At 52.0% G+C, this 25,956-nt stretch overlaps 1 protein-coding gene across 1 annotated transcript in view; it reads right to left on the bottom strand.

The window, feature by feature from the left end:
- Positions 1–18,754: 18,754 nt before the first annotated feature.
- Positions 18,755–25,956, bottom strand: part of LOC123724369 (mitochondrial import receptor subunit TOM70) — a 37,437-nt gene continuing 30,235 nt past the window's right edge. The window contains exons 7-10 of the mRNA XM_045687205.1: positions 21,187–21,321; positions 20,639–20,746; positions 19,044–19,160; positions 18,755–18,885 (exon numbers count right to left, since the gene is read on the bottom strand). Coding sequence (XP_045543161.1) covers positions 18,784–18,885; positions 19,044–19,160; positions 20,639–20,746; positions 21,187–21,321 — 462 coding nt within the window. The 3' untranslated portion in view covers positions 18,755–18,783. The remainder of the gene's footprint in view (positions 18,886–19,043; positions 19,161–20,638; positions 20,747–21,186; positions 21,322–25,956) is intronic.

Here is a 25,956-nt window from a genome sequence, read left to right as displayed (position 1 = left end):
CCTTGTGGACGTGCGTTGTCCGACTAACTTCGCCCCTTGTGGACGTGCGTTGTCCGACTAACTCGCCCCCTTGTGGACGTGCGTTGTCCGACTAACTTCGCCCCTTGTGGACGTGCGTTGTCCGACTAACTTCGCCCCTTGTGGACGTGCGTTGTCCGACTAACTTCGCCCCTTGTGGACGTGCGTTGTCCGACTAACTTCGCCCCTTGTGGACGTGCGTTGTCCGACTAACTTCGCCCCTTGTGGACGTGCGTTGTCCGACTAACTCGCCCCTTGTGGACGTGCGTTGTCCGACTAACTCGCCCCTTGTGGACGTGCGTTGTCCGACTAACTTCGCCCCTTGTGGGCGTGCGTTGTCCGACTAACTTCGCCCCTTGTGGACGTGCGTTGTCCGACTAACTTCGCCCCTTGTGGACGTGCGTTGTCCGACTAACTTCGCCCCTTGTGGACGTGCGTTGTCCGACTAACTTTCGCCCCCTTGTGGGCGTGCGTTGTCCGACTAACTTCGCCCCTTGTGGACGTGCGTTGTCCGACTAACTTCGCCCCTTGTGGACGTGCGTTGTCCGACTAACTTCGCCCCTTGTGGACGTGCGTTGTCCGACTAACTCGCCCCTTGTGGACGTGCGTTGTCCGACTAACTCAACCCTTGTGGACGTACGTTGTAGCGTTGTCCGACTAACTCACCCCTTGTGGACGTATGTTGTAGCGTTGTTCGACTAACTCACCCCTTGTGGACGTGTGTTGTCCGACTAACTCACCCCTTGTGGGCGTATGTGGTAGCGTTGTCCGACAAACTCACCCCTTGTGGACGTGCGTTGTCCGACTAACTCACCCCTTGTGGACGTATGTTGTAGCGTTGTCCCGACTAACTCACCCCTTGTGGACGTGCGTTGTCCGACTAACTCACCCCTTGTGGACGTATATTGTAGCGTTGTCCGACTAACTCACCCCTTGTGGACGTATGTTGTAGCGTTGTCCAACTAACTCACCCCTTGTGGACGTATGTTGTAGCGTTGTCCGACTAACTCACCCCTTGTGGACGTATGTTGTAGCGTTGTCCGACTAACTCACCCCTTGTGGACGTATGTTGTCCGACTAACTCACCCCTTGTGGACGTATGTTTTAGCGTTGTCAGACTAACTCACCCCTTGTGGACGTGTGTTGTAGCGTTGTCCGACTAACTCACCCCTTGTGGACGTGCGTTGTCTGACTAACTCACCCCTTGTGGACGTATGTTGTAGCGTTGTCCGACTAACTCACCCCTTGTGGACGCATGTTGTCCGACAAACTCAACCCTTGTGGACGTATGTTGTAGCGTTGTCCGACTAACTCACCCCTTGTGGAGGTGTGTTGTCCGACTAACTCACCCCTTGTGGGCGTATGTTGTAGCATTGTCCGACTAACTCACCCCTTGTGGACGTATGTTGTAGCGTTGTCCGACTAACTCACCCCTTGTGGACGTATGTTGTAGCATTGTCCGACTAACTCAACCCTTGTGGACGTATGTTGTAGCATTGTCCGACTAACTCACCCCTTGTGGACGTGCGTTGTCCGACTAACTCACCCCTTGTGGACGTATTTTGTAGCGTTGTCCGACTAACTCACCCCTTGTGGACGTATGTTGTAGCGTTGTCTGACTAACTCACCCCTTGTGGACGTGTGTTGTCCGACTAACTCAACTCTTGTGGACGTATGTTGTAGCGTTGTCCGACTAACTCACCCCTTGTGGACGTGCGTTGTCCGACTAACTCACCCCTTGTGGACGTGTGTTGTAGCATTGTCAGACTAACTCACCCCTTGTGGACGTATGTGGTAGCGTTGTCTGACTAACTCACCCCTTGTGGACGTGTGTTGTCCGACTAACTCACCTCTTGTGGACGTGTGTTGTAGCGTTGTCAGACTAACTCACCCCTTGTGGACGTATGTTGTAGCGTTGTCAGACTAACTCACCCCTTGTGGATGTGTGTTGTAGCGTTGTCCGACTAAACCACCCCTTGTGGACGTGCGTTGTCCGACTAACTCACCCCCTGTGGACGTATGTTGTAGCGTTGTCCGACTAACTCACCCCTTGTGGACGTGTTTTGTCCGACTAACTCACCCCTTGTGGACGTATGTTGTAGCGTTGTCCAACTAACTCACCCCTTGTGGACGTATGTTGTAGCGTTGTCCGACTAACTCACCCCTTGTGGACGTATGTTGTAGCGTTGTCCGACTAACTCACCCCTTGTGGACGTATGTTGTCCGACTAACTCACCCCTTGTGGACGTATGTTGTAGCATTGTCCGACTAACTCACCCCTTGTGGACGTGCGTTGTCTGACTAACTCACCCCTTGTGGACGTATGTTGTAGCATTGTCCGACTAACTCACCCCTTGTGGACATGCGTTGTCTGACTAACTCACCCTTTGTGGACGTGTGTGGTAGCGTTGTCCGACTAACTCACCCCTTGTGGACGTGTGTTGTAGAGTTGTCAGACTAACTCACCCCTTGTGGACGTGTGTTGTAGCGTTGTCCGACTAACTCACCCCTTGTGGACGTGCGTTGTCCGACTAACTCACCCCTGTGGACGTATGCTGTAGCATTGTCCAACTAACTCACCCCTTGTGGACGTATGTTGTAGCGTTGTCCGACTAACTCACCCCTTGTGGACGTATGTTGTAGCGTTGTCCGACTAACTCACCCCTTGTGGACGTATGTTGTCCGACTAACTCACCCGTTGTGGACGTATGTTTTAGCGTTGTCCGACTAACTCACCCCTTGTGGACGTATGTTGTAGCGTTGTCAGACTAACTCACCCCTTGTGGACGTGTGTTGTAGCGTTGTCCGACTAACTCACCCCTTGTGGACGTGCGTTGTCTGACTAACTCACCCCTTGTGGACGTATGTTGTAGCGTTGTCCGACTAACTCACACCTTGTGGACGTGCGTTGTCTGACTAACTCACCCTTTGTGGACGTGTGTGGTAGCGTTGTCCGACTAACTCACCCCTTGTGGACGTGTGTTGTAGCGTTGTCAGACTAACTCACCCCTTGTGAACGTATGTTGTAGCGTTGTCAGACTAACTCACCCCTTGTGGACGTGTGTTGTAGCGTTGTCCGACTAACTCACCCCTTGTGGACGTGCGTTGTCCGACTAACTCACCCCTGTGGACGTATGCTGTAGCGTTGTCCAACTAACTCACCCCTTGTGGACGTATGTTGTAGCGTTGTCCGACTAACTCACCCCTTGTGGACGTATGTTGTAGCGTTGTCCGACTAACTCACCCCTTGTGGACGTATGTTGTCCGACTAACTCACCCGTTGTGGACGTATGTTTTAGCGTTGTCCGACTAACTCACCCCTTGTGGACGTTCGTTGTCCGACTAACTCACCCCTTGTGGACGTATGTTGTAGCGTTGTCCGACTAACTCACCCCTTGTGGACGTGCGTTGTCCGAATAACTCACCCCTTGTGGACGTATATTGTAGCGTTGTCCGACTAACTCGCCCCTTGTGGACGTATGTTGTAGCGTTGTCCGACTAACTCGCCCCTTGTGGACGTGCGTTGTCCGACTAACTTCGCCCCTTGTGGACGTGCGTTGTTCGACTAACTCGCCCCTTGTGGACGTGGCGTTGTCCGACTAACTCGCCCCTTGTGGACGTGCGTTGTCCGACTAACTCGCCCCTTGTGGACGTGCGTTGTCCGACTAACTTCGCCCCTTGTGGACGTGCGTTGTCCGACTAACTTCGCCCCTTGTGGACGTGCGTTGTCCGACTAACTCGCCCCTTGTGGACGTGCGTTGTCCGACTAACTCGCCCCTTGTGGACGTGCGTTGTCCGACTAACTCGCCCCTTGTGGACGTGCGTTGTCCGACTAACTCGCCCCTTGTGGACGTGCGTTGTCCGACTAACTCGCCCCTTGTGGACGTGCGTTGTTCGACTAACTCACCCCTTGTGGACGTGTGTTGTCCGACTAACTCACCCCTTGTGGGCGTATGTGGTAGCGTTGTCCGACAAACTCACCCCTTGTGGACGTGCGTTGTCCGACTAACTCACCCCTTGTGGACGTATGTTGTAGCGTTGTCCGACTAACTCACCCCTTGTGGACGTGCGTTGTCCGACTAACTCAACCCTTGTGGACGTATATTGTAGCGTTGTCCGACTAACTCACCCCTTGTGGACGTATGTTGTAGCGTTGTCCGACTAACTCACCCCTTGTGGACGTGCGTTGTAGCGTTGTCCGACTAACTCTTCCCTTGTGGACGTGCGTTGTCCGACTAACTCGCCCCTTGTGGACGTGCGTTGTCCGACTAACTCGCCCCTTGTGGACGTGCGTTGTCCGACTAACTCGCCCCTTGTGGACGTGCGTTGTCCGACTAACTCACCCCTTGTGGACGTGCGTTGTCCGACTAACTTCGCCCCCTTGTGGACGTGCGTTGTCCGACTAACTTCGCCCCTTTTGGACGTGCGTTGTCCGACTAACTTCGCCCCCTTTTGGACGTGCGTTGTCCGACTAACTCGCCCCTTGTGGACGTGCGTTGTCCGACTAACTCGCCCCTTGTGGACGTGCGTTGTCCGACTAACTCGCCCCTTGTGGACAAATGTTGTAGCGTTGTCCGACTAACTCACCATTTGTGGGCGTATGTTGTAGCGTTGTCCGACTAACTCACCCCTTGTGGACGTATGTTGTAGCATTGTCCGACTAACTCACCCCTTGTGGACGTGCGTTGTCCGACTAACTCACCCCCTGTGGACGTATGTTGTAGCGTTGTCCGACTAACTCACCCCTTGTGGACGTGTGTTGTCCGACTAACTCACCCCTTGTGGGCGTATGTTGTAGCGTTGTCCGACAAACTCACCCCTTGTGGACGTGCGTTGTCCGACTAACTCACCCCTTGTGGACGTGCGTTGTCCGACTAACTCACCCCTTGTGGACGTGCGTTGTCCGACTAACTCACCCCTTGTGGACGTATATTGTAGCGTTGTCCGACTAACTCACCCCTTGTGGACGTATGTTGTAGCGTTGTCCGACTAACTCACCCCTTGTGGACGTATGTTGTAGCGTTGTCCGACTAACTCACCCCTTGTGGACGTGCGTTGTCCGACTAACTCACCCCTTGTGGACGTGCGTTGTCCGACTAACTCACCCCTTGTGGACGTGCGTTGTCCGACTAACTCACCCCTTGTGGAGGTGCGTTGTCCGACTAACTCACCCCTTGTGGACGTGTGTTGTAGCGTTGTCCGACTAACTCACCCCTTGTGGACGTATGTTGTAGCGTTGTCAGACTAACTCACCCCTTGTGGACCTGTGTTGTAGCGTTGTCCGACTAACTCACCCCTTGTGGACGTGCGTTGTCCGACTAACTCGCCCCTTGTGGACGTGCGTTGTCCGACTAACTCGCCCCTTGTGGACGTGCGTTGTCCGACTAACTCGCCCCTTGTGGACGTATGTTGTAGCGTTGTCCGACTAACTCACCATTTGTGGGCGTATGTTGTAGCGTTGTCCGACTAACACACCCCTCGTGGACGTATGTTGTAGCATTGTCCGACTAACACACCCCTCGTGGACGTATGTTGTAGCATTGTCCGACTAACTCACCCCTTGTGGACGTGCGTTGTCCGAATAACTCACCCCTTGTGGACGTATATTGTAGCGTTGTCCGACTAACTCACCCCTTGTGGACGTATGTTGTAGCGTTGTCCGACTAACTCACCCCTTGTGGACGTATGTTGTAGCGTTGTCCGACTAACTCACCCCTTCTGGACGTGCGTTGTCCGACTAACTCACCCCTTGTGGACGTATATTGTAGCGTTGTCCGACTAACTCACCCCTTGTGGACGTATGTTGTAGCGTTGTCCGACTAACTCACCCCTTGTGGACGTGCGTTGTCCGACTAACTCACCCCTTGTGGACGTATGTTGTAGCGTTGTCCGACTAACTCGCCCCTTGTGGACGTGCATTGTCCGACTAACTCGCCCCTTGTGGACGTGCGTTGTCCGACTAACTCGCCCCTTGTGGACGTGCGTTGTCCGACTAACTCGCCCCTTGTGGACGTGCGTTGTCCGACAAACTCGCCCCTTGTGGACGTGCGTTGTCCGACAAACTCGCCCCTTGTGGACGTGCGTTGTCCGACTAACTTCGCCCCTTGTGGACGTGCGTTGTCCGACTAACTCGCCCCTTGTGGACGTGCGTTGTCCGACTAACTTCGCCCCTTGTGGAGCGTGCGTTGTCCGACTAACTTCGCCCCTTGTGGACGTGCGTTGTCCGACTAACTCGCCCCTTGTGGACGTGCGTTGTCCGACTAACTCGCCCCTTGTGGACGTGCGTTGTCCGACTAACTTCGCCCCTTGTGGACGTGCGTTGTCCGACTAACTTCGCCCCTTGTGGACGTGCGTTGTCCGACTAACTTCGCCCCTTGTGGACGTGCGTTGTCCGACTAACTTCGCCCCTTGTGGACGTGCGTTGTCCGACTAACTCGCCCCTTGTGGACGTGCGTTGTCCGACTAACTCGCCCCTTGTGGACGTGCGTTGTCCGACTAACTCGCCCCTTGTGGACGTGCGTTGTCCGACTAACTCGCCCCTTGTGGACGTGCGTTGTCCGACTAACTTCGCCCCTTGTGGACGTGCGTTGTCCGACTAACTCGCCCCTTGTGGACGTGCGTTGTCCGACTAACTCGCCCCTTGTGGACGTGCGTTGTCCGACTAACTCACCCCTTGTGGACGTATGTTGTAGCATTGTCCGACTAACTCACCATTTGTGGGCGTATGTTGTAGCGTTGTCCGACTAACTCACCCCTTGTGGACGTGCGTTGTCCGACTAACTCAACCCTTGTGGACGTACGTTGTAGCGTTGTCCGACTAACTCACCCCTTGTGGACGTATGTTGTAGCGTTGTTCGACTAACTCACCCCTTGTGGACGTGTGTTGTCCGACTAACTCACCCCTTGTGGGCGTATGTGGTAGCGTTGTCCGACAAACTCACCCCTTGTGGACGTGCGTTGTCCGACTAACTCACCCCTTGTGGACGTGCGTTGTCCGACTAACTCACCCCTTGTGGACGTTGCGTTGTCTGACTAACTCGCCCCTTGTGGACGTGCGTTGTGCGTTGTCCGACTAACTCTTCCCTTGTGGACGTGCGTTGTCCGACTAACTCGCCCCTTGTGGACGTGCGTTGTCCGACTAACTTCGCCCCTTGTGGACGTGCGTTGTCCGACTAACTTCGCCCCTTGTGGACGTGCGTTGTCCGACTAACTCGCCCCTTGTGGACGTGCGTTGTCCGACTAACTCGCCCCTTGTGGACGTGCGTTGTCCGACTAACTCGCCCCTTGTGGACGTGCGTTGTCCGACTAACTCGCCCCTTGTGGACGTGCGTTGTCCGAATAACTCACCCCTTGTGGACGTATGTTGTAGCGTTGTCCGACTAACTCACCCCTTGTGGACGTATGTTGTAGCGTTGTCCGACTAACTCACCCCTTGTGGACGCATGTTGTAGCGTTGTCCGACTAACTCACCCCTTGTGGACGTATGTTGTCCGACTAACTCACCCCTTGTGGACGTATGTTGTAGCATTGTCCGACTAACTCACCCCTTGTGGACGTGCGTTGTCTGACTAACTCACCCCTTGTGGACGTATGTTGTAGCATTGTCCGACTAACTCACCCCTTGTGGACATGCGTTGTCTGACTAACTCACCCTTTGTGGACGTGTGTGGTAGCGTTGTCCGACTAACTCACCCCTTGTGGACGTGTGTTGTAGAGTTGTCAGACTAACTCACCCCTTGTGGACGTGTGTTGTAGCGTTGTCCGACTAACTCACCCCTTGTGGACGTGCGTTGTCCAACTAACTCACCCCTGTGGACGTATGCTGTAGCATTGTCCAACTAACTCACCCCTTGTGGACGTATGTTGTAGCGTTGTCCGACTAACTCACCCCTTGTGGACGTATGTTGTAGCGTTGTCCGACTAACTCACCCCTTGTGGACGTATGTTGTCCGACTAACTCACCCGTTGTGGACGTATGTTTTAGCGTTGTCCGACTAACTCACCCCTTGTGGACGTATGTTGTAGCGTTGTCAGACTAACTCACCCCTTGTGGACGTGTGTTGTAGCGTTGTCCGACTAACTCACCCCTTGTGGACGTGCGTTGTCTGACTAACTCACCCCTTGTGGACGTATGTTGTAGCGTTGTCCGACTAACTCACACCTTGTGGACGTGCGTTGTCTGACTAACTCACCCTTTGTGGACGTGTGTGGTAGCGTTGTCCGACTAACTCACCCCTTGTGGACGTGTGTTGTAGCGTTGTCAGACTAACTCACCCCTTGTGAACGTATGTTGTAGCGTTGTCAGACTAACTCACCCCTTGTGGACGTGTGTTGTAGCGTTGTCCGACTAACTCACCCCTTGTGGACGTGCGTTGTCCGACTAACTCACCCCTGTGGACGTATGCTGTAGCATTGTCCAACTAACTCACCCCTTGTGGACGTATGTTGTAGCGTTGTCCGACTAACTCACCCCTTGTGGACGTATGTTGTAGCGTTGTCCGACTAACTCACCCCTTGTGGACGTATGTTGTCCGACTAACTCACCCGTTGTGGACGTATGTTTTAGCGTTGTCCGACTAACTCACCCCTTGTGGACGTATCTTGTAGCGTTGTCAGACTAACTCACCCCTTGTGGACGTGTGTTGTAGCGTTGTCCGACTAACTCACCCCTTGTGGACGTGCGTTGTCCGACTAACTCACCCCTGTGGACGTATGCTGTAGCGTTGTCCAACTAACTCACCCCTTGTGGACGTATGTTGTAGCGTTGTCCGACTAACTCACCCCTTGTGGACGTATGTTGTCCGACTAACTCACCCGTTGTGGACGTATGTTTTAGCGTTGTCCGACTAACTCACCCCTTGTGGACGTTCGTTGTCCGACTAACTCACCCCTTGTGGACGTATGTTGTAGCGTTGTCCGACTAACTCACCCCTTGTGGACGTGCGTTGTCCGAATAACTCACCCCTTGTGGATGTATGTTGTAGCGTTGTCTGACTAACTCACCCCTTGTGGACGTGCGTTGTCCGATTAACTCACCCCTTGTGGACGTGTGTTGTCCGACTAACTCACCCCTTGTGGGCGTATGTTGTAGCGTTGTCCGACTAACTCACCCCTTGTGGACGTGCGTTGTCCGACTAACTCACCCCTTGTGGACGTATATTGTAGCGTTGTCCGACTAACTCGCCCCTTGTGGACGTATGTTGTAGCGTTGTCCGACTAACTTCGCCCCTTGTGGACGTGCGTTGTCCGACTAACTTCGCCCCCTTGTGGACGTGCGTTGTCCGACTAACTCGCCCCTTGTGGAGCGTGCGTTGTCCGACTAACTTCGCCCCTTGTGGACGTGCGTTGTCCGACTAACTTCGCCCCTTGTGGACGTGCGTTGTCCGACTAACTTCGCCCCTTGTGGACGTGCGTTGTCCGACTAACTTCGCCCCTTGTGGACGTGCGTTGTCCGACTAACTTCGCCCCTTGTGGACGTGCGTTGTCCGACTAACTTCGCCCCTTGTGGACGTGCGTTGTCCGACTAACTCGCCCCCTTGTGGGCGTGCGTTGTCCGACTAACTTCGCCCCTTGTGGACGTGCGTTGTCCGACTAACTTTCGCCCCTTGTGGACGTGCGTTGTCCGACTAACTTCGCCCCTTGTGGACGTGCGTTGTCCGACTAACTCGCCCCTTGTGGACGTGCGTTGTCCGACTAACTCGCCCCTTGTGGACGTGCGTTGTCCGACTAACTCACCATTTGTGGGCGTATGTTGTAGCGTTGTCCGACTAACTCACCCCTTGTGGACGTGCGTTGTCCGACTAACTCAACCCTTGTGGACGTACGTTGTAGCGTTGTCCGACTAACTCACCCCTTGTGGACGTATGTTGTAGCGTTGTTCGACTAACTCACCCCTTGTGGACGTGTGTTGTCCGACTAACTCACCCCTTGTGGGCGTATGTGGTAGCGTTGTCCGACAAACTCACCCCTTGTGGACGTGCGTTGTCCGACTAACTCACCCCTTGTGGACGTGCGTTGTCCGACTAACTCACCCCTTGTGGACGTATGTTGTAGCGTTGTCCGACTAACTCACCCCTTGTGGACGTACGTTGTAGCGTTGTCCGACTAACTCACCCCTTGTGGACGTGCGTTGTAGCGTTGTCCGACTAACTCTTCCCTTGTGGACGTGCGTTGTCCGACTAACTCGCCCCTTGTGGACGTGCGTTGTCCGACTAACTCGCCCCTTGTGGACGTGCGTTGTCCGACTAACTTCGCCCCTTGTGGACGTGCGTTGTCCGACTAACTTCGCCCCTTGTGGACGTGCGTTGTCCGACTAACTCGCCCCTTGTGGACGTGCGTTGTCCGACTAACTTCGCCCCTTGTGGACGTGCGTTGTCCGACTAACTCGCCCCCTTGTGGGCGTGCGTTGTCCGACTAACTTCGCCCCTTGTGGACGTGCGTTGTCCGACTAACTTCGCCCCTTGTGGACGTGCGTTGTCCGACTAACTTCGCCCCTTGTGGACGTGCGTTGTCCGACTAACTTCGCCCCTTGTGGACGTGCGTTGTCCGACTAACTCGCCCCTTGTGGACGTGCGTTGTCCGACTAACTCGCCCCTTGTGGACGTGCGTTGTCCGACTAACTCGCCCCTTGTGGACGTGCGTTGTCCGACTAACTCGCCCCTTGTGGACGAATGTTGTAGCGTTGTCCGACTAACTCACCCCTTGTGGACGTATGTTGTAGCATTGTCCGACTAACTCACCCCTTGTGGACGTGCGTTGTCCGACTAACTCACCCCCTGTGGACGTATGTTGTAGCGTTGTCCGACTAACTCACCCCTTGTGGACGTGTGTTGTCCGACTAACTCACCCCTTGTGGGCGTATGTTGTAGCGTTGTCCGACAAACTCACCCCTTGTGGACGTGCGTTGTCCGACTAACTCACCCCTTGTGGACGTATGTTGTAGCGTTGTCCGACTAACTCACCCCTTGTGGACGTGCGTTGTCCGACTAACTCACCCCTTGTGGACGTATATTGTAGCGTTGTCCGACTAACTCACCCCTTGTGGACGTATGTTGTAGCGTTGTCCGACTAACTCACCCCTTGTGGACGTATGTTGTAGCGTTGTCTGACTAACTCACCCCTTGTGGACGTGTGTTGTCCGACTAACTCACCCCTTGTGGACGTGCGTTGTCCGACTAACTCACCCCTTGTGGAGGTGCGTTGTCCGACTAACTCACCCCTTGTGGACGTGTGTTGTAGCGTTGTCCGACTAACTCACCCCTTGTGGACGTATGTTGTAGCGTTGTCCGACTAACTCACCCCTTCTGGACGTGTGTTGTCCGACTAACTCACCCCTTGTGGGCATATGTTGTAGCGTTGTCCGACAAACTCACCCATTGTGGACGTGCGTTGTCCGACTAACTCACCCCTTGTGGACGTATGTTGTAGCGTTGTCCGACTAACTCACCCCTTCTGGACGTGCGTTGTCCGACTAACTCACCCCTTGTGGACGTATATTGTAGCGTTGTCCGACTAACTCACCCCTTGTGGACGTATGTTGTAGCGTTGTCCGACTAACTCGCCCCTTGTGGAGCGTGCGTTGTCCGACTAACTCGCCCCTTGTGGACGTGCGTTGTCCGACTAACTTCGCCCCTTGTGGACGTGCGTTGTCCGACTAACTTCGCCCCTTGTGGACGTGCGTTGTCCGACTAACTTCGCCCCTTGTGGACGTGCGTTGTCCGACTAACTTCGCCCCTTGTGGACGTGCGTTGTCCGACTAACTTTCGCCCCTTGTGGACGTGCGTTGTCCGACTAACTTCGCCCCTTGTGGACGTGCGTTGTCCGACTAACTTCGCCCCTTGTGGACGTGCGTTGTCCGACTAACTCGCCCCTTGTGGACGTGCGTTGTCCGACTAACTTCGCCCCTTGTGGACGTGCGTTGTCCGACTAACTTCGCCCCCTTGTGGACGTGCGTTGTCCGACTAACTCGCCCCTTGTGGACGTGCGTTGTCCGACTAACTTCGCCCCTTGTGGACGTGCGTTGTCCGACTAACTTCGCCCCTTGTGGACGTGCGTTGTCCGACTAACTTCGCCCCTTGTGGGACGTGCGTTGTCCGACTAACTTCGCCCCTTGTGGACGTGCGTTGTCCGACTAACTCGCCCCTTGTGGACGTATGTTGTAGCGTTGTCCGACTAACTCACCATTTGTGGGCGTATGTTGTAGCGTTGTCCGACTAACTCACCCCCTTGTGGATGTATGTTGTAGCATTGTCCGACTAACTCACCCCCTGTGGACGTATGTTGTAGCATTGTCCGACTAACTCACCCCTTGTGGACGTGCGTTGTCCGACTAACTCACCCCTTGTGGACGTATGTTGTAGCGTTGTCCGACTAACTCACCCCTTGTGGACGTATGTTGTAACGTTGTCCGACTAACTCACCCCTTGTGGACGTGTGTTGTCCGACTAACTCACCCATTGTGTGGGTATATTGTAGCGTTGTCAGACAAACTCACCCCTTGTGGAAGTATGTTGTAGCGTTGTCCGACTAACTCACCCCTTGTGGACGTATATAGTAGCGTTTTCCGACTAACTCACCCCTTGTGGACGTATGTTGTAGCGTTGTCCGACTAACTCACCCCTTGTGGACGTGCGTTGTCCGACTAACTCACCCCTTGTGGACGTGCGTTGTCCGACTAACTCACCCCTTGTGGACGTATATTGTAGCGTTGTCCGACTAACTCACCCCTTGTGGACGTATGTTGTAGCGTTGTCCGACTAACTCACCCCTTGTGGACGTGCGTTGTCCGACTAACTCACCCTTTGTGGACGTGCGTTGTCCGACTAACTCACCCCTTGTGGACGTATATTGTAGCGTTGTCCGACTAACTCGTGCCTTGTGGACGTGCGTTGTAGCGTTGTCCGACTAACTCGCCCCTTGTGGACGTGCGTTGTCCGACTAACTCGCCCCTTGTGGACGTGCGTTGTCCGACTAACTCGCCCCTTGTGGACGTGCGTTGTCCGACTAACTCGCCCCTTGTGGACGTGCGTTGTCCGACTAACTCGCCCCTTGTGGACGTGCGTTGTCCGACTAACTCACCCCTTGTGGACGTATGTTGTAGCATTGTCCGACTAACTCACCCCTTGTGGACGTATTTTGTAGCGTTGTCCGACTAACTCACCCCTTGTGGACGTATGTTGTAGCGTTGTCAGACTAACTCACCCCTTGTGGACGTGTGTTGTAGCGTTGTCCGACTAACTCACCCCTTGTGGACGTGCGTTGTCCGACTAACTCACCCCTTGTGGACATATGTTGTAGCGTTGCCCGACTAACTCACCCCTTGTGGACGTGCGTTGTCCGACTAACTCACCCCTTGTGGACGTGCGTTGTCCGACTAACTCACCCCTTGTGGACGTATGTTGTAGCGTTGTCCGACTAACTCGCCCCTTGTGGACGTATGTTGTAGCGTTGTCCGACTAACTCGCCCCTTGTGGACGTGCGTTGTCCGACTAACTCGCCCCTTGTGGACGTGCGTTGTCCGACTAACTCGCCCCTTGTGGACGTGCGTTGTCCGACTAACTCGCCCCTTGTGGACGTGCGTTGTCCGACTAACTCGCCCCTTGTGGACGTATGTTGTAGCGTTGTCTGACTAACTCACCCCTTGTGGACGTATGTTGTAGCATTGGCCGACTAACTCACCCCTTGTGGACGTGCGTTGTCCGACTAACTCACCCCTTGTAGACGTATGTTGTAGCGTTGTCCGACTAACTCACCCCCTGAAGACGTATGTTGTAGCGTTGTCCGACTAACTCACCCCCTGAAGACGTATGTTGTAGCGTTGTCCGACTAACTCACCCCTTGTGGACGTGCGTTGTCCGACTAACTCGCCCCTTGTGGACGTGCGTTGTCCGACTAACTTCGCCCCCTTGTGGACGTGCGTTGTCCGACTAACTCGCCCCTTGTGGACGTGCGTTGTCCGACTAACTCGCCCCTTGTGGACGTGCGTTGTCCGACTAACTCGCCCCTTGTGGACGTGCGTTGTCCGACTAACTCGCCCCTTGTGGGCGTATGTTGTAGCGTTCTCCGACTAACTCACCCCTTGTGGACGTATGTTGTAGCATTGTCCGACTAACTCACCCCTTGTGGACCTGCGTTGTCCGACTAACTCACCCCTTGTGGACGTATGTTGTATCGTTGTCCGACTAACTCACCCCCTGAAGACGTATGTTGTAGCGTTGTCCGACTAACTCACCCCTTGTGGACGTATGTTGTAGCATTGTCCGACTAACTCACCCCTTGTGGACGTATGTTGTAGCATTGTCCGACTAACTCACCCCTTGTGGACGTGCGTTGTCCGACTAACTCACCACTTGTGGACGTATGTTGTAGCGTTGTCCGACTAACTCACCCCTTGTGGACGTATGTTGTAACGTTGTCCGACTAACTCACCCCTTGTGGACGTGCGTTGTCCGACTAACTCACCCCTTGTGGACGTATGTTGTAGCGTTGTCCGACTAACTCGCCCCTTGTGGACGTATGTTGTAGCGTTGTCCGACTAACTTCGCCCCTTGTGGACGTGCGTTGTCCGACTAACTTCGCCCCTTGTGGACGTGCGTTGTCCGACTAACTTCGCCCCTTGTGGACGTGCGTTGTCCGACTAACTTCGCCCCTTGTGGACGTGCGTTGTCCGACTAACTTCGCCCCTTGTGGACGTATGTTGTAGCGTTGTCTGACTAACTCACCCCTTGTGGACGTATGTTGTAGCATTGGCCGACTAACTCACCCCTTGTGGACGTGCGTTGTCCGACTAACTCACCCCTTGTAGACGTATGTTGTAGCGTTGTCCGACTAACTCACCCCCTGAAGACGTATGTTGTAGCGTTGTCCGACTAACTCACCCCCTGAAGACGTATGTTGTAGCGTTGTCCGACTAACTCACCCCTTGTGGACGTGCGTTGTCCGACTAACTCGCCCCTTGTGGACGTGCGTTGTCCGACTAACTTGCCCCTTGTGGACGTGCGTTGTCCGACTAACTCGCCCCTTGTGGACGTGCGTTGTCCGACTAACTCGCCCCTTGTGGACGTGCGTTGTCCGACTAACTCGCCCCTTGTGGACGTGCGTTGTCCGACTAACTCGCCCCTTGTGGGCGTATGTTGTAGCGTTCTCCGACTAACTCACCCCTTGTGGACGTATGTTGTAGCATTGTCCGACTAACTCACCCCTTGTGGACCTGCGTTGTCCGACTAACTCACCCCTTGTGGACGTATGTTGTATCGTTGTCCGACTAACTCACCCCCTGAAGACGTATGTTGTAGCGTTGTCCGACTAACTCACCCCTTGTGGACGTATGTTGTAGCATTGTCCGACTAACTCACCCCTTGTGGACGTATGTTGTAGCATTGTCCGACTAACTCACCCCTTGTGGACGTGCGTTGTCCGACTAACTCACCACTTGTGGACGTATGTTGTAGCGTTGTCCGACTAACTCACCCCTTGTGGACGTATGTTGTAACGTTGTCCGACTAACTCACCCCTTGTGGACGTGTGTTGTCCGACTAACTCACCCATTGTGTGGGTATATTGTAGCGTTGTCAGACAAACTCACCCCTTGTGGAAGTATGTTGTAGCGTTGTCCGACTAACTCACCCCTTGTGGACGTGCTTTGTCCGACTAACTCACCCCTTGTGGACGTGCGTTGTCCGACTAACTCACCCCTTGTGGACGTGCGTTGTCCGACTAACTCACCCCTTGTGGACGTATGTTGTTGCGTTGTCCGACTAACTCACCCCTTGTGGACGTGCGTTGTCCGACTAACTCGCCCCTTGTGGACGTGCGTTGTCCGACTAACTCGCCCCTTGTGGACGTGCGTTGTCTGACTAACTCACCCCTTGTGGACGTATGTTGTAGCATTGTCCGACTAACTCACCCCTTGTGGACGTATTTTGTAGCGTTGTCCGACTAACTCACCCCTTGTGGACGTATGTTGTAGCGTTGTCAGACTAACTCACCCCTTGTGGACGTGTGTTGTAGCGTTGTCCGACTAACTCACCCCTTGTGGACGTGCGTTGTCCGACTAACTCACCCCTTGTGGACATATGTTGTAGCGTTGCCCGACTAACTCACCCCTTGTGGACGTGCGTTGTCCGACTAACTCACCCCTTGTGGACGTGCGTTGTCCGACTAACTCACCCCTTGTGGACGTATGTTGTAGCGTTGTCCGACTAACTCACCCCTTGTGGACGTATGTTGTAGCGTTGTCTGACTAACTCGCCCCTTGTGGACGTATGTTGTCCGACTAACTCACCCCTTGTGGACGTATGTTGTAGCGTTGTCCGACTAACTCGCCCCTTGTGGACGTATGTTGTAGCGTTGTCTGACTAACTCGCCCCTTGTGGACGTGCGTTGTAGCGTTGTCCGACTAACTCGTCCCTTGTGGACGTGCGTTGTCCGACTAACTCGCCCCTTGTGGACGTGCGTTGTCCGACTAACTTCGCCCCTTGTGGACGTGCGTTGTCCGACTAACTTCGCCCCTTGTGGACGTGCGTTGTCCGACTAACTCGCCCCTTGTGGACGTATGTTGTAGCGTTGTCTGACTAACTCACCCCTTGTGGACGTATGTTGTAGCATTGTCCGACTAACTCACCCCTTGTGGACGTGCGTTGTCCGACTAACTCACCCCTTGTGGACGTATGTTGTAGCGTTGTCCGACTAACTCACCCCCTGAAGACGTATGTTGTAGCGTTGTCCGACTAACTCACCCCCTGAAGACGTATGTTGTAGCGTTGTCCGACTAACTCACCCCTTGTGGACGTGCGTTGTCCGACTAACTCACCCCTTGTGGACGTATGTTGTAGCGTTGTCCGACTAACTCGCCCCTTGTGGACGTGCGTTGTCCGACTAACTCGCCCCTTGTGGACGTGCGTTGTCCGACTAACTTCGCCCCTTGTGGACGTGCGTTGTCCGACTAACTTCGCCCCTTGTGGACGTGCGTTGTCCGACTAACTTCGCCCCTTGTGGACGTGCGTTGTCCGACAAACTCGCCCCTTGTGGACGTGCGTTGTCCGACTAACTCGCCCCTTGTGGGCGTATGTTGTAGCGTTCTCCGACTAACTCACCCCTTGTGGACGTATGTTGTAGCATTGTCCGACTAACTCACCCCTTGTGGACCTGCGTTGTCCGACTAACTCACCCCTTGTGGACGTATGTTGTATCGTTGTCCGACTAACTCACCCCCTGAAGACGTATGTTGTAGCGTTGTCCGACTAACTCACCCCTTGTGGACGTATGTTGTAGCGTTGTCCGACTAACTCACCCCTTGTGGACATGCGTTGTCCGACTAACTCACCCCTTGTGGACGTGCGTTGTAGCGTTGTCCGACTAACTCACCCCTTGTGGACGTGCGTTGTAGCGTTGTCCGACTAACTCACCCCTTGTGGACGTGCGTTGTAGCGTTGTCCGACTAACTCACCCCTTGTGGACGTGCGTTGTTGAGTTGTCCGACTAACTCACCCCTTGTGGACGTGCGTTGTAGCGTTGTCCGACTAACTCGCCCCTTGTGGACGTATGTTGTAGCGTTGTCCGACTAACTCACCCCTTGTGGACGTATGTTGTAGCATTGTCCGACTAACTCACCCCTTGAGGACGAGCGTGGTCCGACTAACTCACCCCTTGTGGACGTATGTTGTAGCGTTCTCCGACTAACTCGCCCCTTGTGGACGTATGTTGTAGCGTTGTCCGACTAACTCACCCCTTGTGGACGTGTGTTGTAGCATTGTCCGACTAACTCACCCCTTGTGGACGTGTGTTGTAGCGTTGTCAGACTAACTCACCCCTTGTGGACGTATGTTGTAGCGTTGTCCGACTAACTCACCCCTTGTGGGACGTGTGTTGTAGCGTTGTCCGACTAACTCACCCCTTGTGGACGTGCGTTGTCCGACTAACTCACCCCTTGTGGACGTATGTTGTAGCGTTGTCCGACTAACTCACCCCCTTGTGGACGTATGTTGTAGCGTTGTCCGACTAACTCACCCCTTGTGGACGTGCGTTGTAGCGTTGTCCGACTAACTCGCCCCTTGTGGACGTGTGTTGTAGCGTTGTCCGACTAACTCACCCCTTGTGGACGTGTGTTGTCCGACTAACTCACCCCTTGTGGACGTATGTTGTAGCGTTGTCAGACTAACTCACCCCTTGTGGACGTATGTTGTAGCGTTGTCCGACTAACTCACCCCTTGTGGATGTATGTTGTAGCGTTGTCAGACTAACTCGCCCCTTGTGGACGTATGTTGTAGTGTTGTCCGACTAACTCACCCCTTGTGGACGTGTGTTGTAGCATTGTCCGACTAACTCACCCCTTGTGGACGTATGTTGTAGCGTTGTCCGACTAACTCACCCCTTGTGGACGTGCGTTGTCCGACTAACTCACCCCTTGTGGACGTATGTTGTAGCGTTGTCCGACTAACTCACCCCCTGTGGACGTATGTTGTAGCGTTGTCCGACTAACTCACCCCCTGTGGACGTATGTTGTAGCGTTGTCCGACTAACTCACCCCTTGAGGACGAGCGTTGTCGACTAACTCACCCCTTGTGGACGAGCGTTGTCCGACTAACTCACCCCTTGTGGACGAGCGTTGTCCGACTAACTCACCCCTTGTGGACGTATGTTGTAGCGTTCTCCGACTAACTCACCCCTTGTGGAAGTGCGTTGTCCACCTAACTCACCCCTTGTGGACGTATGTTGTAGCGTTGTCCGACTAACTCACCCCTTGTGGACGTGTGTTGTCCGACTAACTCACCCCTTGTGGACGTATGTTGTAGCGTTGTCTGGCTCCAGGTCAATACACTTGTTGTACATCTGATCTGCCTTGCCAAACTGCTGCTGGTCAGTCAAAGCCTGAACGCAGAGACAAAGGAGAAATGGTTCAGGGTGATTCACATACTCCAGCTAGTTTTGAGACAACCAGACACGATGTACTGCAAGTGAGACATCAGGTTACGTTAGTGTGCCAGACAGGCGAGACTTGCAGTATGTGTGTGAGACGTGATGCTTACCTGAGCGTACAGAGCGTATCCCTCAGCACACTTAGGGAATCTCCTGATGACTTCCTCAAAGCCGTCCATGGCCGTCTGCACCTGGGACTGGCTGTTGCCAGTGTACGCCTGTCTGTACTGGAGGGAAATTAGCACGAGAGACTCACAGACTAGCTGGTTAAACTATAATCACCACACATTTAGTATACGCCATACTACACCAACCTTAGAGAGCTATACTCCATACTGCACCAACCTTAGCTAGGTATCCCATTTCCGATTACGGGCTCAAAATGGCCAGAAACCTAGTTTCAAACTTTTGAACGTTAGCATAGTTTACTGCAGGATATTTGGAATATGAAACAACTGAACTCGGCCTATATGAGCTTGTTGCAGATCTCTATCCCTGACCTCATCCGCCAGGCCAGGCCAGACCTCATCCGCCAGGCCAGGCCAGACCTCGTATTGTCCTAACACCGTGTAGAGCGTATTGTCCTAACACCGTGTAGAGCGTATTGTCCTAACACCGTGTAGAGCGTATTGTCCTAACAATGTGTAGAGCGTATTGTCCTAACACTGTGTAGAGCGTACCGTCCTAACACTGTGTAGAGCGTATTGTCCTAACACTGTGTAGAGCGATTGTCCTAACACTGTGTAGAGCGTATTGTCCTAACACTGTGTAGAGCGTATTGTCCTAACACTGTGTAGAGCGTATTGTCCTAACACTGTGTAGAGCGTATTGTCCTAACACTGTGTAGAGCGTATTGTCCTAACACTGTATTGTCCTAACACTGTGTAGAGCGTATTGTCCTAACACTGTATTGTCCTAACACCGTGTAGAGCGTATTGTCCTAACACCGTGTAGAGCGTACTGTCCTAACACTGTGTAGAGCGTATTGTCCTAACACCGTGTAGAGCGTATTGTCCTAACACTGTGTAGAGCGTATTGTCCTAACACTGTGTAGAGCGTATTGTCCTAACACTGTATTGTCCTAACACCGTGTAGAGCGTATTGTCCTAACACTGTATTGTCCTAACACTGTGTAGAGCGTATTGTCCTAACACCGTGTAGAGCGTATTGTCCTAACACTGTATTGTCCTAACACTGTGTAGAGCGTATTGTCCTAACACCGTGTAGAGCGTATTGTCCTAACACCGTGTAGAGCGTATTGTCCTAACACTGTGTAGAGCGTATTGTCCTAACACTGTATTGTCCTAACACTGTATTGTCCTAACACTGTGTAGAGCGTATTGTCCTAACACTGTGTAGAGCGTATTGTCCTAACACTGTATTGTCCTAACACTGTGTAGAGCGTATTGTCCTAACACCGTGTAGAGCGTATTGTCCTAACACTATGTAGAGCGTATTGTCCTAACACTATGTAGAGCGTATTGTCCTAACACTGTATTGTCCTAACACCGTGTAGAGCGTATTGTCCTAACACTGTATTGTCCTAACACTGTGTAGAGCGTATTGTCCTAACACCGTGTAGAGCGTATTGTGCGGTGTCTCAGGGTGTGTATTCCATGTACAGTGGTGGTCTCCTGATCTGTTTATAACAGATATCCATTATAGTAGTGAGCTCTAAACCTACAGTCTCCTGATCCATACTCACCAGGGCGAAGCATTTCTGAGCCTGTGCCAGAGCAGAGTCAGGTCTTAGCAGGATGCACTCATCGAAGTCCACGACGGCCTCCTCGACCTGGTCCAGAAGGATCTTCAACTGAAGGGGAAACACTTCAGTCCGTTAGGGTAAACCAATGGCAATCACCAGAGCCCTATGGGTAGTGCTCTACTTTAGACCAGAGCCCTATGGGGTAGTGCACTACTTTTGACCAGAGCCCCATGGGGTAGTGCACTACTTTAAACCAGAGCCCTATGGGGTAGTGCACTACTTTGACCAGAGCCCTATGGGTAGTGCACTACTTTAGACCAGAGCCCTATGGGTAGTGCACTACTTTAGACCAGATCCCTATGGGGTAGTGCATTACTTTAGACCAGAGCCCTATGGGTAGTACACTACTTTAGACCAGAGCCCTATGGGTAGTGCACTACTTTAGACCAGAGCCATATGGGGTAGTGCACTACTTTAGACCAGAGCCCTATGGGTAGTGCACTACTTTAGACCAGAGCCATAAGGGAGAGCGATAGAGACAGCCCTACCTGTCCCCGGTGGTGGTAGACGTCTGCGTTGCGCGTGTCAATCTCAGCCGCCATGTTGAAGTCCTGTGTTGACATCATAGGCTGCTGCTGTTGCATGTACATACTGCCACGCTTGATCAGAGCATTGGCCCTCAGCTGCAGTACCAGGACAGAGACAGGACAAAAACAGGGTTTCAGTCAAAGCATTGGCCCTCAGCTGCAGTACGAGGACAGAGACAGGACAAAAACAGGGTTTCAGTCAGAGCATTGGAGCTGCAGTCCCAGGACAGAGACAGGACAAAAACAGGGTTTCAGTCAGAGCATTGGCCCTGAGCTGCAGTACCAGGACAGAGACAGGACAAAAACAGGGTTTCAGTCAGAGCATTGGCCCTCAGCTGCAGTACCAGGACAGAGACAGGACAAAAACAGGGTTTCAGTCAGAGCATTGGGGACAGATAGACCATCTCATGGTATGTGGGGACAGACAGACCATCTCAGGGTAGGTGGGGACAGACAAACCATCTCAGGGTAGGTGGGGACAGACAGACCATCTCAGGGTAGGTGGGGACAGACAGACCATCTCAGGGTAGGTAGGGACAGACAGACCACCTCAGGGTAGGTGAGGACAGACAGACCACCTCAGGGTAGGTAGGGACAGACAGACACACAGACCATCTCAGGGTAGGTGCGGACAGACAAACCATCTCAGGGTAGGTAGGGAGAGACAGACCACCTCAGGGTAGGTAGAGACAGACAGACAGACCACCTCAGGGTAGGTGGGGACAGACAGACAGACAGACCATCTCAGCGTAAACAAGGCAGACTTGTTTACGCTGCTGTGCGTTTTGTTGCCGATCTTACTTTGCTATCTGACGGTTTTTTACTTTTTCATTACCGTATATTTTTACTTTTTCCCTCACTCAACTTTTTTCATTCATATTTTTACTTTTCCCTCACTCAACTTTTTTCATTCAACTTTTTCACCCCGGAGGTTTTATCTGGACATGGTTCGTCAGGATTTCAAACAGCCGAAGCTAAGTAACATTAACATGATGCCTTCTAATTGCAGTCGTTGTACTTATAATATACAGGAGAACGATCGCCTTACGGCAAGGATAGCTGTGCTGCAAGCCCAGCTTCAGACGCAATCGTTAGGCAAGGGTAATTTCAGTGTAGGAAAGGATGAAACAGCGTCTGTGCCACCAGTAAGTACAGATAGTAACGTTAGTATAAACCCCCTCGCACGGTCCCCGCAGCAGGACAACTTTCTCATGGCTTCTGGAGGGAAACGCTGTAGGAATGCTCAACCGGTGTCGCTTATTCAGCCGACAGAAACTTTCAACCGGTTCTCCCCATTAAGCGAGTCGGAGTCGGAGGCCGAGACTTCTCTGGTCTCTACTCCTCCCGTTGTGGGGTCTGAGATGCCGACGGCTCCCACCATTAGCTCTGACAAATTGAAAACCCTAGTCATTGGCGACTCCATTACCCGCAGTATTAGACTTAAAACTAATCATCCAGCGATCATACACTGTTTACCAGGGGGCAGGGCTACCGACGTTAAGGCTAATCTAAAGACGGTGCTGGCTAAAGCTAAAACTGGCGAGTGTAGAGAGTATAGAGATATTGTTATCCACGTCGGCACCAACGATGTTAGGATGAAACAGTCAGAGGTCACCAAGCGCAACATAGCTTCAGCGTGTAAATCAGCTAGAAAGATGTGTCGGCATCGATTAATTGTCTCTGGCCCCCTCCCAGTTAGGGGAGTGATGAGCTCTACAGCAGAGTCTCACAACTCAATCGCTGGTTGAAAACTGTTTTCTGCCCCTCCCAAAAGATAGAATTTGTAGATAATTGGCCCTCTTTCTGGGACTCACCCACAAACAGGACCAAGCCTGGCCTGTTGAGGAGTGACGGACTCCATCCTAGCTGGAGGGGTGCTCTCATCTTATCTACGAACATAGACAGGGCTCTAACTCCTCTAGCTCCACAATGAAATAGGGTGCAGGCCAGGCAGCAGGCTGTTAGCCAGCCTGCCAGCTTAGTGGAGTCTGCCACTAGCACAGTCAGCGTAGTCAGCTCAGCTTTCCCCATTGAGACCGTGTCTGTGCCTCGATCTAGGTTGGGCAAAATTAAAAAGGCGGTGTTCGCTTTAGCAATCTCACTAGTATAAAGACCTCCTCCATTCCTGCCATTATTGAAAGAGATTGTGATACCTCACATCTCAAAATTGGGTTACTTAATGTTAGATCCCTCACTTCCAAGGCAGTTATAGTCAATGAACTAATCACTGATAATAATCTTGATGTGATTGGCCTGACTGAAACATGGCTTAAGCCTGATGAATTTACTGTGTTAAATGAGGCCTCACCCCCCTGGCAAAGGCGGAGGTGTTGCTAACATTTACGATAGCAAATTTCAATTTACCCCCCCCAAAAAATGACGTTTTTCGTCTTTTGAGCTTCTAGTCATGAAATCTATGCAGCCTACTCACTCACTTTTTATAGCTACTGTTTACAGGCCTCCTGGGCCATATGCAGTGTTCCTCACTGAGTTCCCTGAATTCCTATCGGATCTTGTAGTCATAGCAGATAATATTCAAATTTTTGGTGACTTTAACATTCACATGGAAAAGTCCACAGACCCACTCCAAAAGGCTTTTGGAGCCATCATTGACTCAGTGGGTTTTGTCCAACATGTCTCTGGACCTACTCACTGCCACAGTCATACTCTGGACCTAGTTTTGTCCCATGGAATAAATGTTGTGGATCTTAATGTTTTTCCTCATAATCCTGGACTATCGGACCACCATTTTATTACGTTTGCAATTGCAACAAATAATCTGCTCAGACCCCAACTAAGGAGCATTAAAAGTCGTGCTATAAATTCTCAGACAACCCAAAGATTCCTTGATGCCCTTCCAGACTGCCTCTGCCTACCCAAGGACGTCAGAGGACAAAAATCAGTTAACCACCTAACCGAGGAACTCAATTTAACCTTGCGCAATACCCTAGATGCAGTTGCACCCCTAAAAACTAAAAACATCTGTCATAAGAAACTAGCTCCCTGGTATACAGAAAATACACGAGCTCTGAAGCAAGCTTCCAGAAAATTGGAACGGAAATGGCGCCACACCAAAGTGGAAGTCTTCCGACTAGCTTGGAAAGACAGTACCGTGCAGTATCGAAGAGCCCTCACTGCTGCTCGATCATCCTATTTTTCCAACTTAATTGAGGAAAATAAGAACAATCCGAAATTTCTTTTTGATACTGTCGCAAAGCTAACTAAAAAGCAGCCTTCGCAAATGGAGGATGGCTTTCACTTCAGCAGTAATACATTTATGAACTTCTTTGAGGAAAAGATCATGATCATTAGAAAGCAAATTACAGACTCCTCTTTAAATCTGGGTATTCCTCCAAAGCTCCATTGTCCTGAGTCTACACAACTCTGCCAGGACCTAGGATCAAGGGAGATACTAAAGTGTTTTAATACTATATCTCTTGACACAATGATGAAAATAATCATGGCCTCCAAACCCTCAAGCTGCATACTGGACACTATTCCAACTAAACTACTGAAAGAGCCGCTTCCTGTGCTTGGCCCTCCTATGTTGAACATAATAAACGGCTCTCTATCCACCGGATGTGTACCAAGCTCATGAAAAAGTGGCAGTCATAAAGCCTCTCTTGAAAAAGCCGAATCTTGATCCAGAAATTATAAAAACTATCGGCCTATATCGAATCTTCCATTCCTCTCAAAAATTTTAGAAAAAGCTGTTGCACAGCAACTCACTGCCTTCCTGAAGACAAACAATGTATACGAAACGCTTCAGTCTGGTTTTAGACCCCATCATAGCACTGAGACTGCACTTGTGAAGGTGGTAAATGGCCTTTTAATGACGTCAGACCGAGGCTCTGCATCTGTCCTCGTGCTCCTAGATCTTAGTGCCGCTTTTGATACCATCGATCACCACATTCTTTTGGAGAGATTGGAAACCCAAATTGGTCTACATGGACAAGTTCTGGCCTGGTTTAGATCTTATCTGTCGGAAAGTTATCAGTTTGTCTCTGTGAATGGTTTGTCCTCTGACAAATCAATTGTAAATTTCGGTGTTCCTCAAGGTTCCGTTTTAGGACCACTATTGTTTTCACTATATATTTTACCTCTTGGGGATGTCATTCGAAAACATACTGTTAAATTTCACTGCTATGCGGACGACACACAGCTGTACATTTCAATGAAACATGGAGAAGCCCCAAAATTGCCCTCGCTAGAAGCCTGTGTTTCAGACATAAAGAAGTGGATGGCTGCAAACGTTCTACTTTTAAACTCGGACAAAACAGAGATGCTTGTTCTAGGTCCCAAGAAACAAAGAGATCTTCTGTTGAATCTGACAACTAATCTGGATGGTTGTACAGTCGTCTCAAATAAAACTGTGAAGGACCTCGGCGTTACTCTGGACCCTGATCTCTCTTTTGAAGAACATATCAAGACTGTTTCAAGGATAGCTTTTTTCCATCTACGTAACATTGCAAAAATCAGAAACCTTCTGTCCAAAAATGACGCAGAAAAATAAATCCATGCTTTTGTTACTTCTAGGCTGGACTACTGCAATGCTCTACTTTCCGGCTACCCGGATAAAGCACTAAATAAACGTCAGTTAGTGCTAAATACGGCTGCTAGAATCCTGACTAGAACCAAAAAATATGATCATATTACTCCAGTGCTAGCCTCCCTACACTGGCTTCCTGTTAAGGCAAGGGCTGATTTCAAGGTTTTACTGCTAACCTACAA

The sequence above is a fragment of the Salmo salar genome, chromosome ssa10 (assembly GCF_905237065.1).
Source record: "Salmo salar chromosome ssa10, Ssal_v3.1, whole genome shotgun sequence".
NCBI classification, from domain to species: Eukaryota; Metazoa; Chordata; class Actinopteri; order Salmoniformes; family Salmonidae; genus Salmo; species Salmo salar.
This window is presented reverse-complemented; position numbering and strand designations above follow the sequence as displayed.